The following is an 18885-nucleotide window of genomic DNA, read 5'->3' as shown; positions in this document are numbered from 1 at the left end:
CAGCCAGCACTTACAAAGGATGCACATGACTCACCTCCAGTTCCTCCACTGTTCTTTTTATAGTGGGGACTGAACTCAGGGGTGCTTTACCACTAATCTAGATCCCTAGTATTTTTTATTTTGAGACAGAGTCTCATTAAGTTGCTTAGGGCCTGGCTAAATTGCTAAGGCTGGGCTCAAACTCGGGATCCTCCTGCCTCAGCCTCCAGAATTGCTGGGATTACAGGTGTGCACCACCACATTTGGATACTCCACAGTTCTTAGTGCCCTCCCAACTCACTCAGCCTCAGCTTGGCCTTCTTGTGGACTTAATCCCCAGGACCACCAGAGTGTCTCGCACATAGCTAGTGCTCACTGATTAAGTACTAAATAATGAATGAATTAAAAAAAAAATTTTAGGGGCTGGGGTTGTGGCTCAGCAGTAGAGTGCTCGCCTGGCACGTGCAGGACCCTGGGATCGATCCTCATCACCACATGAAAATAAATAAGTGAAATAAAGGGCTGGGGATGTGGCTCAAGTGGTAGCGCGCTCGCCTGGCAAGCATGCGGCCCAGGTTCAATCCTCAGCACCAAAAAAAAAAAAAAAGGGAAATAAAGGTATTGTGTCCAACTACAACTAAAAAATAAATATTTTTTAAAAAATTTTAAGCTCACAATTATGCCTGCTACATAGCAATGACTCAAGAGTTAGCTATTCAAAGGGTTGATAGGCTTTGTAGAGAACTCATACACACAAATTTTGTGCAAATTCATAGAAAGAGAGACCTACTTGCTAATACTTCTTTGCTGGCAGCACTCCCCTCTACTTCAGATGGTTCTGTAGCAACAGTGTCTTGACTGGGCTCCTTAACTCTCTCATCAGTGAGCAGGCTGACAGCCTGAGTGATGTCACCATTACTGGCCTAAGGGGAGAAAAACAAAAAACATTTCAAAAGTAAAGAATCAAAGTGTAAGGTAAGTAGAAAGATAGTTTTGGGGTTATACCTCCCTACTACCATGGTGACAATGAGTAAGTCTAGGTGTAACTCTAGGTATAAGGTAGACAAAGCAAATATGAGCCAGGTGTGGTGGTGCAAATCTGTAAGAGGCTGAGGCAGGAGGATCACAAGTTCAAGACCACCCTGGGCATTTTAGTGAGATCTGTCTCAAAAAGAATGAGGAATGTAGCTAAGTAGTAAAGTGTTTGTTTAGCATGTAGGATGCTCTGCGCTAAATCCTCAGTGACAACAAAAAAAGAAAAGAAGAGAAAAAGTATGGTAGAGTACAATGAGTCTAATTTGCTTGAAGGTATAATCAACACCCAAGTTACAGGAGTTAAGTTTCTATGCTCTGATTCCCACAACATGCAAACAAAAGCAAAATCTTGCTGTATATTTGTCTTTGTTTCAAATCTTATTATTCCTGATTTCACAAAATAGTTCAAGTTCAATGTGTCAAATGAGAGCCGACAAGTAACAGAGATTCTGAAGAGTCAGCCTCTAAAATAATAAGCAGTTACCATATTTTATAATAGATATAATATTGGTTTTTGAGATAGAAGGATTGCAAGTTTAAGGCCAGCCTCAGCAACTTAGTGAGGCCCTAAGCAACTTAACAAAACCCTGTTGCAAAATAAAAAAATAAAAAGCATTGGGTATATGGCTCAGTGGTAATCCTAGGTTCAATGTCCAGTACACCCCCAGACATATATGTATATGCAAATTATTTATAGCACACACGTATACATATGGGTTTGGAATTTTCCATTAGAAAAAATTTCTGGGGGTNACCAAAAAAAAAAAAAAAAAAAAAGATTTAAAAAAAGAAAAGAAAAAATGTCTAAAATTTACCACAGTATAGTGAAAAAACACGTACTCATCACTTTGCTTCAACAATTATCAAGTCATGATCAATCTTGTTTTATCTATACTGCCTACTCCTTCCCAGGCATTCTGAAGCAAAGTCTAAGCATCTTATCATTTCACTGGTCAACATTTTAGATTGCATCTTTTTAAAAATACAGGCCACAAAGTCTAAGAGTAATGGTATTGTCAGGTGCTTTGGTGCAGGCCTATAATCAGTTTGTAATCCCAGCAACTCCAGAGGATGAGACAGGGGGATTGCAAGTACAAACCCAGCTTTGGCAAATTAGCAAGGCCCTAAGCAATTTATCGAAACACTGTCTCAAAATAAAAAATACAAAGGGCTAGGGATTTGGCTCAGTGGTTAAGCGCCCTGGGTTTAATCCCCAGTACCAGAGGGGATGGAGGTGGGGGGTATTTCCTTGTCTCAAATATTATTTGGTTTGCCGGTTTCAATCAGGACCTATATAAGGTTTGTACAATGTAACTGGTTGATATGACTCTTAAATCTCTTTGACTTTGTAGGGTTTCTCCAAAAGTGTCCCCCATCCCTTTACAATTAACATACTGAAGAAACTGGGCCATTTACCTGTTCAATTTCTGTCCCTTATATGTATTTTTATTTTGGCATAAAGATAGCTTGAACTGACACAAGTATTATACAGACAACTATTTTAAAGGCTGTTGGCTAAAAGGGGTCTACAAACCAACCTTTAAAGCTTCATGAAGAAAGGAAGGATCTTGAATGCCTGTGATTTCTCTCAGTTGATTTAACAGCATTTGGCAGCTCTATATTTGAGATGGGGGAAAAAAAGACATGTCAAACAGAAAATAAAACTGGGCACATCTTGGATAGATAGGCCTGAGACATGCATTTTTTTACTCTGAAGAACTGACAAGATCCATCTAACAACGAACTGACTGCCAAATCTATTAATTTTTTAAAAGCCTAATCAAGGCAAATGCCATGGGCACTTACAAAATATGAAGAAAAAAAGTAAAACTACCAATAAATAAAACATTTTAAAATGTAGTAGTTTAGCCGAATGGATGCTTAGGTTTTGCTTTCTGTAAGTGTGCATAAATAGGTCATATAAGGAGTCCAGGGAATTTGCATGGATGTGAGGAGCAGCTATTTTAAGCTTGACTGCACATGCCACTTGTGTGTGTCATTTTTCACTGACAATGTTTCCAATCATATAACTTACAAATGATTAGTACCACCAACATCATATTTAAAACTTCAGAGCTGATTAAACAGAAGTATAGCTAAAGTTAGAGTTTTCTAAATGATGAAATATTTATTCCAAAAGAATGAACTATGGTTAAGCTCAACAGCTTTTCTTTTAAAAAAGAAAAACATGACAAAGAAAAAAAATGACCTATGAAATGTGTTCTCTTCTGATATGCATAGGTTGTGGCTTAGTGGTATGTCCGGCATGTGTGAGGCACTGGGTTCGATCCTCAGCACCATATAAAATTAAATAAATAAAATAAAGGTATGTGTCTATCTACAACCAAAATAAAAAATTAAAAAAAAAAACCTAACTGGTTAACTTTCAGCTATAAGATCCGTTTTTAACTCCTTTTTAGCCTTAAAGTCTTTCAAACTATCGATTTATGTTTCTCACAGTCAAAACTTAACACAAAATACATTTACAAGTATAGCTTGATTTAAATAACTTGAGACATAATGATCTTTTAGATGAATATTAAAAACAATCAAGTTCAAAATTAATTCAGTGAGAAGAAATCTAATTTATACCACGACTAAGGTAATACCAGAATAAAGTTCTGACTCAAAACTCTATGCTTCAACATTATATTAACTTCAATTAGTAATAGAACTCAAAGAGAGTCTATGTTTACTGCCAGCTGTAACAGAAACAGTATCCTGCCTTCTTCAACAGCTGAGGGCTCAACAATGCAACACTTAAGTATCACACAACTAGAAATAACTAACTGAAACATCCCTCCATAGTCCTTGAAAAAGCATCAACGGCCTTTCTGTTCTCGTCATAGGCCACAGTCAGAGGCTAGAAATGGAACCCTATCCTGCTATGGTCAGCAGTCTTTGAGGCCATGGGTCTTGTTAAAGCCAGTCATTGTACACAAGGGAGGGTGATTATCAGACTAAAAGGTGTTATTTAGCCTTGGCAGAAGTTGAAAACCACCATGTGATTTTCATAACAATAAGGTATTAAAACTTTTTTCCAAACTAATTCTAATTTCATTTGATTTTACTGTGTAAAAGTATGTGAATCTAGATATCCCAATCAAATGCAAATTTATAAAAGACCAAAATCAACATACCCTCAAAAGGGTTTGGGGACATAAGTAGCATATTAATACCAAAGTGACTAAGAAGGTAACAATGGAATAGATAATCACATTTTCATATGAAATTCTTGATTTACAGAAAATAATCCCAGTAAAAACTAATATATAAACTGGGCATGGTGGCATGTGCCTGTAATCCTAGCCACCTGGGGGGCTGAAGTAGGAGGATCACAATTTAGAGGCCAGTTTCAACAACTTAGTAAGACACAGTCTCAAAATAAAAAATAAAAAGGGCTGAGGATGTAGATCAGTGTAGAGTACCCCTGGGTTCAATACCCAGTATCAAAAAATATATATATATATATATAACATATGCTGCTTACTTCTAGACAGGTGCCATTCTAAACACTTTGCATGCATGTATTAAATTTAGAAACAAATTCCTTTATTCACTTACTTTTATGTGTTGCTGAGGATCAACCCAGTGCCTCACACATATTAGGCAAGCACTCTACTACTGATCTACAACTACAGCCACGTATTAACTCATGTAACCATTTAGCTCTTATATAACAAATCTGTGAGATGTGAATTATGACCATTTGACAGAGAACTGAGGCACACAGAGTAGGTCAAGTAACTTACACAGGATATTGCTAGCTAAGAATTAGGCTGGTTTTTGTTGTTGTTGTTGTTGTTATTGTTTGGTACTGGGGATTGAACTCAGGGATACCCGACCACTGAGCCACATCCCCAGCCCTATTTTGTATTTTATTTACAGACAGGGTCTCACTGAGTTGCTTAGTGTGCCTTGCTTTTTGCTGAGCCTGGCTTTGAACTCATGATCCTCCTGTCTCAGCCTCCCAAACTTCTGGGATTACAGGCATGTACCATAGTGCCTGGCTCAGGCTGGGATTTGAACCCAGGCTGCCTGACTCCATATCCGGCACTTACACCATATCATGCTGTGCTTCCAACAGCACCAATGGCTAGGAACCAATCCTTCAACAAGGGTCTTGGAGGACATTCAAGATCCAAATTACGGGGCTGGGGATGTGGCTCAAGTGGTAGCGCGCTCGACTGGCATGCATGCAGCCCGGGTTCAATCCTCAGCACCACATACAAACAAAGATGTTGTGTCCGCCGAAAACAAAAATAAATAAATATTAAAAAAAAAAAAAAAAGATCCAAATTACAGCAGGTCTTATAATGTTGCTCCTATTATCTCTAGTAACACCTCTTCCATTGGTGAACTATAGAAGACAACCTACAGTCAAGGGTTTACTTCACCTTAGTTCCTTCACACAGTTCTTTCAAAAACTCTGGCCCACACTATTCTTTTTCTTTTCTAAGCCCCCATATTGAGGAAACAATTCGCCTGTAAATGAATGGGGCTTTTAGTTCAATTGTTTTACATATGAAGTTCTTTTCTCTAGTAAAGCAATAATCATACAACATAACTGCCCAATTTGAATTTATCCTTAAGTTAGTGCTGATAATAATTGCAACTAGCATTTACTGAAATCCAGGTGCCTTATATAATGTATAATCCTTGTAACAATCCTAAAAGTCAGGCAATATGTAAATTAAGATTTATAAAACCTATTTATGAGCTGGGTGCAGTAGCACATGCCTATAATCCCAGCAACTGGAGAGACTGAGACAGAAGAATGGTAAATGAGGCCAGTCTTTAGAATTTAGTAAGATCCTGTCTCAAAATAAAAAATAAAAAGGGCTGGGGGTGGAGGTGTAGCTCAGTGGTAAGAGCATTCCTGGGTTCCACCCCCAGTACAGGGGGGGAAAAAACTATCATCAGATGTTTTGAGTTAAAATATAAATCAAAGATGGCCATTAACCAAGTGCAGGCCCATCTGTAATCCAAGTGGCTTGAGAGGCTGAGTCAGGAGGATCTCGAGTTTAGAGTCAGCCTTAGCAATGATGAGGCACCAAGCAACTCAGTGAGACCCTGTGTCTAAATAAAATACAAAATAGGGCTGGGGGTATGGCTCAGTGGTTGACTGCCCCTGAGTGCAATCCTTGCAAAAACACCACACTTCGGGAAAAAAAAAAAAAGACAGATATTAAGAGAGTGAATTTAAAAAAAGTGTGAATCATAGATTTCACAAGGCTTATTCTATGCTATTGATACACATACCCAACTGCTTGATTGCACTGACTTGATTCCATCCTGTAAATATTTAACTAAACTTAAATTCTCAGCAAGTACCTACCTTCAAAATCCTAATAAGACTATTAAATGCTGACTTTATAGTAACAAACTAAATTCATCAGGATTCTACTGTACTAAAAGTTCTATTTTTTCTGGAACTTTAAAGAAAGCAGATATAAATGTTACCTTCCCTCTAACTACACTGCTATATATAAAGTACACACCCAACAGGAGACAAGACAAAGCCTGTGCTCCTGTCACAATGAAGCCAAAGGTTAGCAAGAACCAACAGGTTTGCATTTCCTTGACTAAGTTCACACTGTTTTCACAAACAAGTACTCTTTTTTTCCTGCCCAGAGGCAGGAAAAATAGGAGAGTGCACACACACACCCTTCTCAACTTTCAGACCTCAACTACTCAATGGCTTTAGGGCAATTCAGTCTACAGTTCATAACCGAGAGATTTTCTTAAAAGCAATAAACCACTTCGCAATAAGCAACAAACAGGATTTTATTAATAGAAAAAAAATTAAGCTATTAAGTTTCTGTCACAAACAATTGGTCTAATCCTACTGCAACTAAGTTAAAACTCTGATCAAATAAAGAAACACTACTAATTACTAATATAGAGTCATTTTCTAAATTATTTCAAACAGGGATGCTACTTCATCATTCTGATAAACACATTTTCTGATTTTAATTGTGTAGTCTTACAAAGACTTCTAAATTTTATGTATGTTCCTTTACACAAAAGAACAACGAAGGTGTATCTAATAAAATTCCCTCCAAAGTTAACCAACTGGTTTTCTAATTTTAAAATAAAACTTCAGTACCCAATGCAAGAAAACAAAAAAACAAAAAAAAAAAAACCCTAAATAGGAGTCAAAGAAAAAAAATAAAATAGTATTGTCTTAACAACAGTTTCTTAACAATGCATTCTAAGAATGCTGTTAACCTTTTTGACTTTGACAAAAAATGCCACAAAGCCCTGGCATTTTTTTCAGTTTTTCTCCCAGCAACAACCCTATGTTGTGCAACTTATTCACTGGGAAGAACCTAATGTAGTCATAACAACATGACTTGTAAAAATGACAAATAGCAGCTTTTTGTGGATGATAAAATTCCCTGACCTGGACTATTTAATAATTTACTTGACTGATAAAAATACCAGTTTCAGTTCATCAACTGGCTTAAAAATTTCAAAGGCATTTAAACAATTTTAGCATTTAGCTGCTCTTATATGATGTAGGTTGGTTTAAACTAAAACCTTTAAAAATGAGAATAATAAATCATTATTTACTTGTAAAAAATTTTTACCTTTTTCACATCCACTGATTAAGAAATTCCAAAAGTACAAAAGGATATAAAGTGAAAAAGAAAGTATCTCCTCCCTCGAGTTCCATTTCTAAAGGGATAAACACTACTCATGGTTTCTATCTTTCCAGAAACCGTCTATACCCATGAGTATATTTTTTATACTATACATAATGTTCTGCACTGCTTCTTTCTTGCTTTAGAATTCATTAAGACAATATTTTCTCATTTCCTTGAATACATGACCCAACCAAATATAGAAAATGAGTCTGGGAAGTCATTACAGTGGAATGAATCTCCAAAAATTAAGGAAAATACCATTATCACAAAATTTTGCTAGAGATGAAAGTAGGAAAATATCAGAGGAAAGTAAGAAATCAAATTTTCATGATTATAGTTTTAGAAATCTAACAATTAAATTTTAAGTTACTATTAGGTTGGTCTCTGCGGAATTTGTTTTTTATAAATAGCAGCAATCAGGGAGGTGATGTGACACTGGATTATGAAAGGTACTAAATGTCAGGATGAGTTTAGATTTAATGTGATGAACAATGGATAATCATAAGAAGAGATATGGGGGGGGGCAGTGTTTAAGCAGATTAATCTAGCATACGTGAACAACTAGTTCAAAGTAAGGATGAGATCAGGGAAAGAAAGCTTAACTACTCTAAGCCAAAGGGATAATACCCAAATCATTTGTGATGAGAGGCAGGATGCTAATAGGAAAAAGAGAAAGGTAGACTACACTTTGAATAACTCAAAGAATGAAGAAATAAAGCTTAGGCAAATATTTGTAAGTGGATGCCTATGAGAATGCTATTGCCAATAACCTAAAAGGAAACAAACAGAGAAAACAGCATGATCATTTTTTCTTTTTTGGTACTGGGGATTGAACTCAGGGGCACTCCACCACTGAGCCACATCCCCACCTATTCTGTATTTTATTTAGAGACAGGGTCTCACTGAGTTGTTAGTGCATCACCTGGTCATTGCTAAGGCACTGTCTCAGCCTCTTGAGCCACTTGGATTACAGGCATGCCGGCAGCATGATCATTTTGATTGCTAGAGAAAAGCACTGGACAGCATCCAACACCGTTCATGACAAAAGATCCAGAAAACTAGGGATTGAAGGGAATTTCCTAACATAATAAAGGGTCTTAAACAAACTAAACAAACAAACAAAAACCCCAAACACAGGTGCTTAGCACAATGGCACACACCTGAAATCCCAGCAATTCAGGAGGTAGAGGCAGGAGGATCCCAAGTTTGAGGCCAGCCTCAGCATCTCAGAAAGGCCCTAAGTAACTTAGCAAAATCTTATGTCAAAATAAAGGGTCAGTGGTAGAAACTCTCCAGGTTCAAGCATCAGTATCAAAACAAACAACAAAAACCCACAGGTAACATCCTATTCAATAGTGAAAGACAAAGTTTTACCCTTGAAATCAGGGACAAGACAAAGATGCCCACTTTTACCATTACTATACCACATTTTACTGAAAGTTCTAGACAGAGCAATGGGCAAGAAAAAAAATAATAATTAAGGTTACTAGAAGTAAGAATTAATAAATTAAGCAAAATTGCAGGATATAAAATGACATGCAAAAATTAAATGTTCTTCCTCTATACAGCAGCAATGTAAAACCCAAAAGGAAATCAAGAAAATGATTTCATTTATAATAATATCATAAAATATCTAGGAATAAATTTAACCACAGAGGTGAAAGATTTGTGCAAACTACGAAACATTGCTCAAAGAAGTTATATAAGACTTAAATAATTTAAAAAGATACCCATCTTCATTAACTGGAAGACTGTACTAGTGTTCTTCAAAGTAAAAGAACCAATAGGGAATACATGTGTATGCAGAGAGAGAGTTAAGGAATTGGTTCACATGACTATTCATTCAAGCTGAAGAATTGGGAGACCAGTGGTACTGTTCTAGCCCAAGTCTGAGGCTCAGAATCAGGAGAACTGAAAATGTAAATTTCAGTGGAAATCTAAAGGCCTGAGAAATAGGAAAGCTAAGAGATGTAAGTTCCAGGTTGAGTGTGAAGCTTGAAGAACAAGGAGAATTGATTGTGGAAGTTGAAGTACAAGGACAAAAGACTAAAGTCTCTGCTCCAGCAGTCAGGCAGGGAAAATGTCGTCATCGTCATTATCATCATCATCATCATCCTACCAGGGACTGAAACCACGGGTGCTAACCACTGAGTCACATCCCCAGTCCCTTTTATTTATTTTGAGATAGGGTCTCGCTAAGTTGCTTCAGGCCTAAATTTCAGAAGCTGGGTTTGAACTTGTGATCCTCCTGCCTCAACCTCCCTCAGCCTCCCAAGTCACTGGGACTACAGGTGTGTGCCACCTCCTAGCCTCAAAGTTTCCTCTTAATCAGAATTTCTGTGCTACTTAGGTCTTCAATCAATCGGATAGGGCCCACCCACATTAGAGAAAGCAATTTGCTTTATCCAGTCTACTGATTCAATCTCATTCTCATCCCAAAATACCCTCACATATACACCTAAAATAATACCTGGACAAATGTCTGGGCACCCCAAAGCCCAATAAAATTAGCACATAATATTAACCATCAGAACAACTTATTACCAAAATAGTAACACCACCAAAATGATCTACAAATTCAATGCAATTCTATCAAAATTCCAATGGCCTCTTGGAGAAATGGAAAAGGTGATCCTCAGATTCACACAGAATTCCAACAGACCCTGAAAGGCCAATACAATATTGAAAAAAAAAAAAAAAAAAAGTCAGAGGACTCACACTTCCTAGTTTTTTGAAATTTTTCTAAAAAGCTACACTGATCATAATACTCTAGTATGGCATAAGAACGGACATACAGAAAAATGAAATGAAAGTTGAGAGTCCAGAAAGTTCATTCATCTATGGTTAACTGATTTTCAACAAGGGCATCAATATCATTTAATGGGAAAAACAGTCTCATCAACAAATGGTTCTGGGCAACGGAATATCTATCTACAAGCAAAAGAATGACACTGAACCCATGTCACATACAATAAACAGAAATTAACTCAAAATGGATCAATGACCTAAATTTAAGAGTTAAAAGTATAAAACTTTTGAAAGAAAACATAGAGGCAAATCTTCATAACCTTGGATTTGATAATGGATTCTTAATATGACACCAAAAGCATGAGCAACAAAAGGGGAAAACATACTGAATCTGGGTATGGTATTGTAGTTCAGTGGGAGAGTACTTGCCCAGCACATGAGGCCCTGGTCCAATACCCAGTATTATACACACAAAAAAATAGCAAATTAGATTTCATCAAAATTAAACACTTTTGTGCACTAGAGGACATTATTAAGAAAGCAAAATAAGCCGGGTTCCATAGCACATAGACTCAGCAGCACATGCCTGTAATCTCAAGAGGATCAGGAGACTGAGGCAGGAAGATCACAAGTTCAAAGCCAGCCTCAGTAATTTAACAAGGCCCTAATCAAGTTGGCGAGATACTGTCTCAAAATAAAAAATAAAAAGGGCTTGGGAAGCTGGATGTGGTGGCTCACGCTTGTAATCCCAGTGGCTTGGGAGGCTGAGGAAGGAGGATCAGGAGTTCAAAGCCTCACCAACAGCGAGGCACTAAGTAACTCAGTGAGACCCTGCCTCTAAATAAAATACAAAAAAGGGCTTGGGAAGTGATTAAGCACCCCTCAGTTCAATCCCTAGTACCAATAAATCAATAAACAAATAAATAAATAGGGCGTAATGCAGCTCAGGGTGCAGTACTACTAGGTTCAAGACCCAGTGTGTGGGAATGGGTGGGGGTGTTGGGAGGGGAGGGGGAAAAATGGAATGAGCAAAAATTTGAAAAGACATTTTAAGAAGATAAACAGATGGACAATAAATTTGTGAAAAGATGTTAACAACATAAGTCATGTGAGAAATACAAATCAAAACCACAATGATTGGGAGGGCTGGGGTTGTGGCTCAGGGTAGAGCGCTCGCCTAGTTCATGTGAGGCCCTGGGTTTGATCCTCAGCACCACAAATAAATAAATAAATAAATAAAGGTATTGTGTCAACTACAACTAAAAAAATATTTATTAATAAAAAAAACAATGATTTACCATTTCACACTTATAAGGATGGCTATTATCAAACAAAAAAGAACAAAAACAGAAAACAGCAAAGTGTTTTTTGGTTTTTGTTTGTTTTTGCTACTAGGGATTGAATCCAGGGGTGCTTTACCTCTGAGCTATATCTCAGTCCAATTTTATTTTGACACAGAATCTCACTAAATTGCTTAGGAACTTCCTAAGTTAGCGAGTCTGGCCTTAAACTTGCAATCCCTCAATCTCAGCCTCCTGAGTGACTGAGATTACATGTGTGTACCTATATGCCCAGTTAATAAAGTTTGGAGAAGATATAGAGAAACTACAATCCTGTGCATTACTGGTGGGAATGTAAAATGGAACAGCTGCTATGGAAAACAGCTTGGCAGTTTCCCAAAAAGTTAAACATAGAATGACCATATGTCTCAGGAATTCCACTTCTAGGTATGTATCCCAAAGAACTGAAAAAAGGTATTTAAATACTCATATACAAATATTCATAGCACTTGCTGGGTGTAGTGGCATGTACCTGTAATCCCACCACTCAGGAAGCTGAGGCAGAAGGATTACAAATTCAAAGCCAGCATCAACAATTTAGGGAGGCCATAAATGACTTAGTAAGACCTGCAATTTACATATGTGTATATGTATGTGTATACATGTATACCTATATATATTTATATATACATGCACATACACGTTTGTGTGCATGTGAGTGCATGTATGTATGTGAACCTGAGGCACTTTACTCATTGCGCTACATCCCCAGGAGACAAGTTTGAGGTCAGCCTCAGCAACTTAGTGAGACCCTGTTTCAAAATTAAAAAATAAAAGGGCTGAGGATGCTCAGTAGTAAAGCATCCCTGAGTTCAATCTCCACCACCACACACAAAAAAAAAATTGTAAAAAATATACACACAGGGCTGGGGCACAGCAGCAGAGCACTTGCCTAGCATGCGTGAGGCACTGGGTTTGATCCTCTGTACCACATAAAAAATAAACAAATAAAATAAAGGCATTCTGTCCACCTACAACTACAAAAAAAAAATTAAATACACACACAGGAAGTTTTTAGGAGAAAGAAAATAACAGATAAGAATAAAACCAAACTCCAAAATAAATACCAATTAAAAAGTGCTAAGGGCTGGGGTTGTGGGTCAGCAGTAGAGCACTCGCCTAGCATTTTGGGTTTGATCCTCAGCATCACATAAAAATAAATAAATAAAATAAAGGAATTGTGTCTAACTACAACTAAAAAATAAATATTTTTTTAAAAAGTGGTAATAAGGGATCATAAAAACAAAATAATAATTAAAACACCACCACAAGGCTGGGGATGTGGCTCAAGCGGTAGCACGCTCATCTGGCATGCGTGCGGCCCAGGTTCGATCCTCAGTACCTCATACAAACAAAGATGTTGTGTCCGCTGAAAACTAAAAAATAAATATTAAAATTAAAAAAAAGAAAACCACCACACACAGATAAATAATTAAAGCATGAGAATGAGACTGGATATTCAACCAAGGGAAAATGGCATGAATTACTACTGCTACTGAAAGGCCACAGATGCACTGATTTGATCAGAAAGTGGTTAATCACTGGTTACTTTACTTTTATTTTTTTGGTACTAGGGATTGAACTCAGGGGTGCTCTACCACTGAGCTATGCCCCCAGGCCTTTATTATTATTTTTCCACCAATTTTGAGGCAGTCTTCCTAAATTGCCCAGGCTGTCTTTGAACTTATAATCCTTCTGCCTCAGATTCCCAAGTAATAATTGGGTTTACAGGCATGCCCCTGGATACCATTTTAATGACAGGTTACTTCTCTGAGATCTGTTTCATTCAAGAATAACAAATTCTTACTAAAGCCTACTTTGGCAAGACTCACCATTAGCCTAGCTGGATGCTGATTATGTAAAACCACTGATTTCCCTACTACTCAATCATATGCTACTGGATCAGTCTCTCTGCAGGCCTCTAGGCAATCAGCCTTCTCCTTGTTGAACTCCAGACTGATCCCCAAAGCCATTTGCAAGTGTTGTTGCCACCTCAATCTCTATGGTACTATAGGAACTAAACTAACCTGGCTTTGTCTCCCATCAGCTAAGACTTAATCCTGCGCAGGTGTCTGTCTCTCTCTCTCTCTCTCTCTCTCTCCCCCTCTTTGGCAGTACTGGGAATTGAACCCAGGGTGCAAGCAGTCTAGTACTCAGCTATGCCCCTAATCCTTGGGTCTCTATTTTCCAAGTTTTCTACATAAAGTCTGAATTATATTGTCACTGGAAAAATGTTTTAAAAAAGAAACAGGTAAATTTTTCTTCTTGTGTTTTAGAATAGAATTATCATATTCATTGTCTCACTTTCAGGTTTTGAACATGTTATCAAGAATAATGGATTTTATGTGTTTGTGGTCTGAGAGATGAATTATTGAAATAAATACTACAAATGCATCAATTATCCTCCTGTACTGACATATAAATTTCTTTCATTGGTTGTACCCAAGGGGGGGAAAAAAAAGGAAAAGAAATGAAAGACACAGTTTGGAAACTGAGTTCCAAAGGTAAACACCCCCCCCCCCCCCAAAAAAAAAGAAGTGAACAAAACAACAGGTGGAGAGGGCAACAGAGAATTTTGTTGTTTCAGGATTGAGGACATGTGTGCACAACAAAATGGGAATTAAACCCATCCATAGCTTTTTCAAAATTTAATGCACAAATGAATCATGCAGGAATCTTGTCAAAAGACAGAATCTAATCAATAGATCCAGAGTGAAGGTCCAAGCAATGGTGTGCCAATCTCAGCGTGTGCTTATTTCCCTGGCCATTAATATTCTCACCCTGGTGGTCTCAAACTATCAATACGAGGTCACTAAACACAGAAGAGACATACACAATCTGCTGGAAAAGCAGTACAAGCTGGCTCTAGCACATCCAACATTCAGCATTTCTGTCCTAAGTAATGCAGATGCCTCTGGTCCATTTAAGTAGCAAAGGAGTAGACAGTAAAGTTTCTGGGTGGTAGGCTAGAATAAAGGAGAATAATAAAGGATAAATTACATAAAAGAATAAACAGAGACATCTACATGAGGATTTCTCAAGCTCCGCACAATTTACATTTTGGGCCTGTTGTGGGGGCTATCCTATACATTCTAGGATGTTTAGCAGCATTCCTGACTTTTACCCACTAGATACCAGTAGCCTCTTCCCATAGCAATTACAATCAAAATCACCTCCAAACATTGTCAAACATCTCCTGGAGTGCAAAAATCTCACTCTACTACACATTACTAATCTAGGTTTATTTCTAAGAAATGATGGAATAAGAAGGGAAATATAATTCTTCCACTAAAATTAGAGATAATCAATGAGATGCTGGGGGCAAGGCATTTGGACAAAACATGAAACTACTTAGACATCAGGGAGCTCAGTCAAACATAGGAAAGAAAATTATGTTTAGAAAGAGTGCAAGGGAAAAGCCAAGCCTGGTGGCGCATGCCTGTAATCCCAGCCACTCAGGAGGGGAGAATCACAAGTTCAAGGCCAACCAAACAACTAGAAGTGAGGACCTCAGCAATTCAGAGAAACCCTGTCTCACAATAAAAAAACAAAAAGGGCTGGGGATGTGGCTCAGTGGTTGAGTGCCCCTGGGTTCAATCCCCAGTGCCAAAAGAAAAAAAAAGAAAAAGAAAAGAAAGAGTGCAAGTGAAAGATTAGGAGTTTAAAACATTAGGAGGAAATCCACAGAGAAGACATTAAGAGATTAATGGGAAGGTTCTGGCCTAGGACAATGGCTCCATCAACTAAGAGATAGAACCAGAGATATCTCGGGCTCTTGGACTCAATTGCCTGGGTTTGAGCTGGCTGTACAATTTCTGAGCTGGGTGACCTTAGATATTTTAAAAAGTATAAGCCTTCTCATAGAATTTCCATAAATATTAGTTACAGTGGCAGACGTCTATAATCCTAGCAGCTCAGGAGGCTGAGGCAGGAGGATCGTTAGTTCAAAGCCAGCCTCAGCGAAATCGAGGTACTAAGCAACTCAATGTGACCCTGTCTCAAAATAAAAAACAAAATAGGGGGCTGGAGATGTGGCTCAATGGTTGAGTGCCCCTCAGTTCAATCCCCAGCACCACCAAAAAAATAAAAGAATTTCTATAAATATTGAGACAAAAATTTATTAAGTTCTAAGCACAGGGTCTAGCACACAATAAATGCTCAATTACTGGTATTAACTATTACAGGTATCAGCATCATAATTTTTCTTGGAAGGCACTTGCTTCCACTTTGCTATTGGTTTAAATTTCTTTAATGAAACAAAACACATAGAAAGACCTTGCCTGGATGGGCTGGGGCTGTAGCTCCGTGGTAGAGCACTTGCCTAGCATATGTGAGGCACTGGGTTCAATTCTCAGCACCGCACATAAATACATAAATAAATAAATGTCCATTGACATATTTTTAAAAAAAGAAAGAAAGAGTGCCTGGTAAGAGCCTATCTGTCAACATGTCTTATAAATACTGTTGTTATTGAGTGAACAATAACTGTAGCTGAGTATGAGAGTTGTGAAGCCAACCAATCATTGACCTACTGATGTTCCAAAAGTCACAATTAATGAGACAATGCAAAAGGAAATGAAAACTTAATAAATGAAGAAAAAGCATAAAAGGGTATTACATTCACTAAAATTAACACATTTTAAAAGGGCTTGAGCTATCCTAAAGAATGTGTAATGTCAGCCTGCTAGACACCCTACAACTCAAAAGGCTGAGGCAGGAAGATAGATTCAAGTTCAAGGCAAGCCTTGGCAACTCGGCAATACCCTATCTCAAAATAAAAAATAAAAAGGACTGATGATGTAGCCCAGTGGTGGAGTCCCCTGGGTTCAATCCCCAGTACCATCCCTGCCCCCCACAAAAAGTGTGATGTCAACCCTTAGTACTGCTGCCAAGGATGAGAGGTTTATAAGAACCAAACTGGGGGTAGGGGTGACTCAGTTATAGAGCGCTTGCCTAGCACATGTGAGACACTGGGTTCAATCCTCAGGACCACATAAAAATAAATAAGATAAAGGTACTGTGTCCATCTACAACTAAAAAAATTAAAAATAAATAAAAAGGAACCAAACTGATTTCAAGTTGTTTACACTACAATTTGTTTACACTGTAACAAGTAAACTTTCCTGCTGGTTTTTATGTACATCAATAACTAATTAATATATAGGAATCTGTCAATAAGTAACCTTTTAGAAATAATCAGTCTGTAATCTGGGGATTTAGTAATATCACAAAGCGGCCACTCTGAGATTTCAGTACACACTGAGAGTGTATTTCAAGAGAATTACATTTTTCTCTCACTAAAATTCTTGGGGGGCTATAAAGGGTTTTGTCTTCTTAACTGACCAATAAGGGAAGGGAAGGATTGTAGGTTTTAAATAGCCTTTCAGTGTCAGGGGAGGATAGCTCTTCTCAACTATAACAATTAAATATCTTTTAACAGAAAGGTAGAATGCCTCAGAATTCAAAATAAAAGAATCTATTCTAGGGAAGAAATTATTAAAATCTTCCAAGATGTAAAAAGGTAAAAGTTCCTTCAATCTAAACTGGTAACTTCAAGAATTCACATTAGGAAAAAAAAGCGGGGGGGCGGGGCAAAAATTATCAAGCATTCCAAGCTTATCATCTGTCAGTATTGGGCGAATCACTGGGAAGAACAGTAAATGTCATCACTCTGCAGGCCGCCAAAGATCAGGACGCTGCAGCCAGTAGCCACTACAGTGCCAAGCCTTCCCAAAATAACTATGACTTATATACAAATGCTCATCAAACACCCCACATACAAACTCTCAAATGGTGAGTGCTGAAACAGGGGTCACTTCTCAAACTATGGCAAAGATAAATGAAGATGCCACTGATTAACAGGCACATGACATGGTCTTACATGATAGTCCCAACAAATTTAAATATGACTTGCTCTCCCTTAAAATAGTCTATTATCTAAATCAATATAACTGTCTAGAAACCAACATTTTCCCACCTGTTTTTAAGTCACTGTCCTAAAAAACAAATAGAACTGATCTCTGAAACCAAACAAGAGAAAAATCCTGGTTGAAATTCCAAAGGCACTGAGCATCTAACAATAATATTTCCATTAGAAGTCAGCACATAAAACACCATTCACATACTTTCACTTTGGAGCCCAGGACCTGGAGATATCTTTTTCTACGTAAGTTTTAAAAAGTGTGTGCATGTTATATACTCCAGGTTTTCTGAGTGCATCAGAAGAATAAAAAGGCACAAAAGGTTTCTCCTTCAGCACTTTATGACACCTCTGTATTACATTTTACAAAACTTCTCACTTCTCACTTCCAAACTTGTATTTGAATATTTGTCACAGATTTCCCATTCTGTCTTGAACCAAAAGTAGTACTGAGGGGTGAGGAGGTGGTTAAGTTATAACATTCCAAAGTAACATTAGAAGATATTCTTAAATTCCCCACTTCCCAAGTTTCCTCATAGCCTTTTGATTTGCTCTCAAACCACTGTTCTTTTACTCTCACCATCTTATCCCAGAAATCCTTGTACTGATTTCAAACTTAGATATGAAGTAGGTAGAGCAAAATCAGTATAACTTCTGTTCCATCACCCTATTCCTCCACCCTCCTTCAAAATCTAGAAGTGAATGCAATAATTAGGGAGGCTGCTCTGTTTCAAAAAAAGAAAAGGAGAGGGAATTAAGAAAGAAAAGCGAGCTGGAAAAGAGGAAGCTAATGTATTAGGATCCCTAGTTTTCTACACTTCTTTGAACCTCGGCTTTAAGCGAGATAACTTCGGTCTTCTTTACACTCTTTAAAACAACACTGCCATAAAACTGACTTGAGTAAAAACAAAAACAACCCATGCCGCCCCTTTCAGAAGTTTCTCACTCCTGATCGGGGCCCAGGAGCACTCTCCTTAGTGACCCTGATGCATACAACGCCACGTGCAGTCCTTTATATTAGGTCTTCCAAAATAACCTAATTACCTTCACCATCATCAGCCTGCTCACAGACCCAAAAATGAAGTCCTCAACCCGAGTCTCGCAAGGACCGCAACCTAGCCCAAAGGCCAGTCCCGACGCAGCCTGCGGACCCCTGCCCGCCCGCGTGGCGCACCCCGCGGCCCCCAGCCCCGCACCCTGCAGGCCTCGCCTG

At 37.9% G+C, this 18885-nt stretch overlaps 1 protein-coding gene across 11 annotated transcripts in view; it reads right to left on the bottom strand.

Annotated features, from left to right (window-relative positions):
• Usp28 (ubiquitin specific peptidase 28) overlaps positions 1 to 18763 on the bottom strand; it is a 64116-nt gene extending 45353 nt beyond the window's left edge. For 2 of the 11 annotated variants that reach the window (XM_015489865.2, XM_048795939.1), the window contains exons 1-3: positions 18717 to 18750; positions 2553 to 2630; positions 770 to 902 (exon numbers count right to left, since the gene is read on the bottom strand). In XM_015489865.2, the coding sequence (XP_015345351.2) occupies positions 770 to 902; positions 2553 to 2630; positions 18717 to 18728 (223 nt within the window). In that variant the 5' untranslated portion in view covers positions 18729 to 18750. Of the gene's footprint in view, positions 1 to 769; positions 903 to 2552; positions 2631 to 5075; positions 5101 to 18716 lie in introns of those variants that run through there. The other 9 variants (XM_048795936.1, XM_048795934.1, XM_048795935.1 and 6 more) reach the window with 9 other exon arrangements.
• Positions 18764 to 18885: the final 122 nt, after the last annotated feature.

The sequence above is a fragment of the Marmota marmota genome, unplaced genomic scaffold (assembly GCF_001458135.2).
Source record: "Marmota marmota marmota unplaced genomic scaffold, marMar, whole genome shotgun sequence".
Taxonomy (NCBI): domain Eukaryota; kingdom Metazoa; phylum Chordata; class Mammalia; order Rodentia; family Sciuridae; genus Marmota; species Marmota marmota.
The sequence above is the reverse complement of the archived record's forward strand: the minus strand, read 5'-3'. Positions and strand labels throughout refer to the sequence as shown.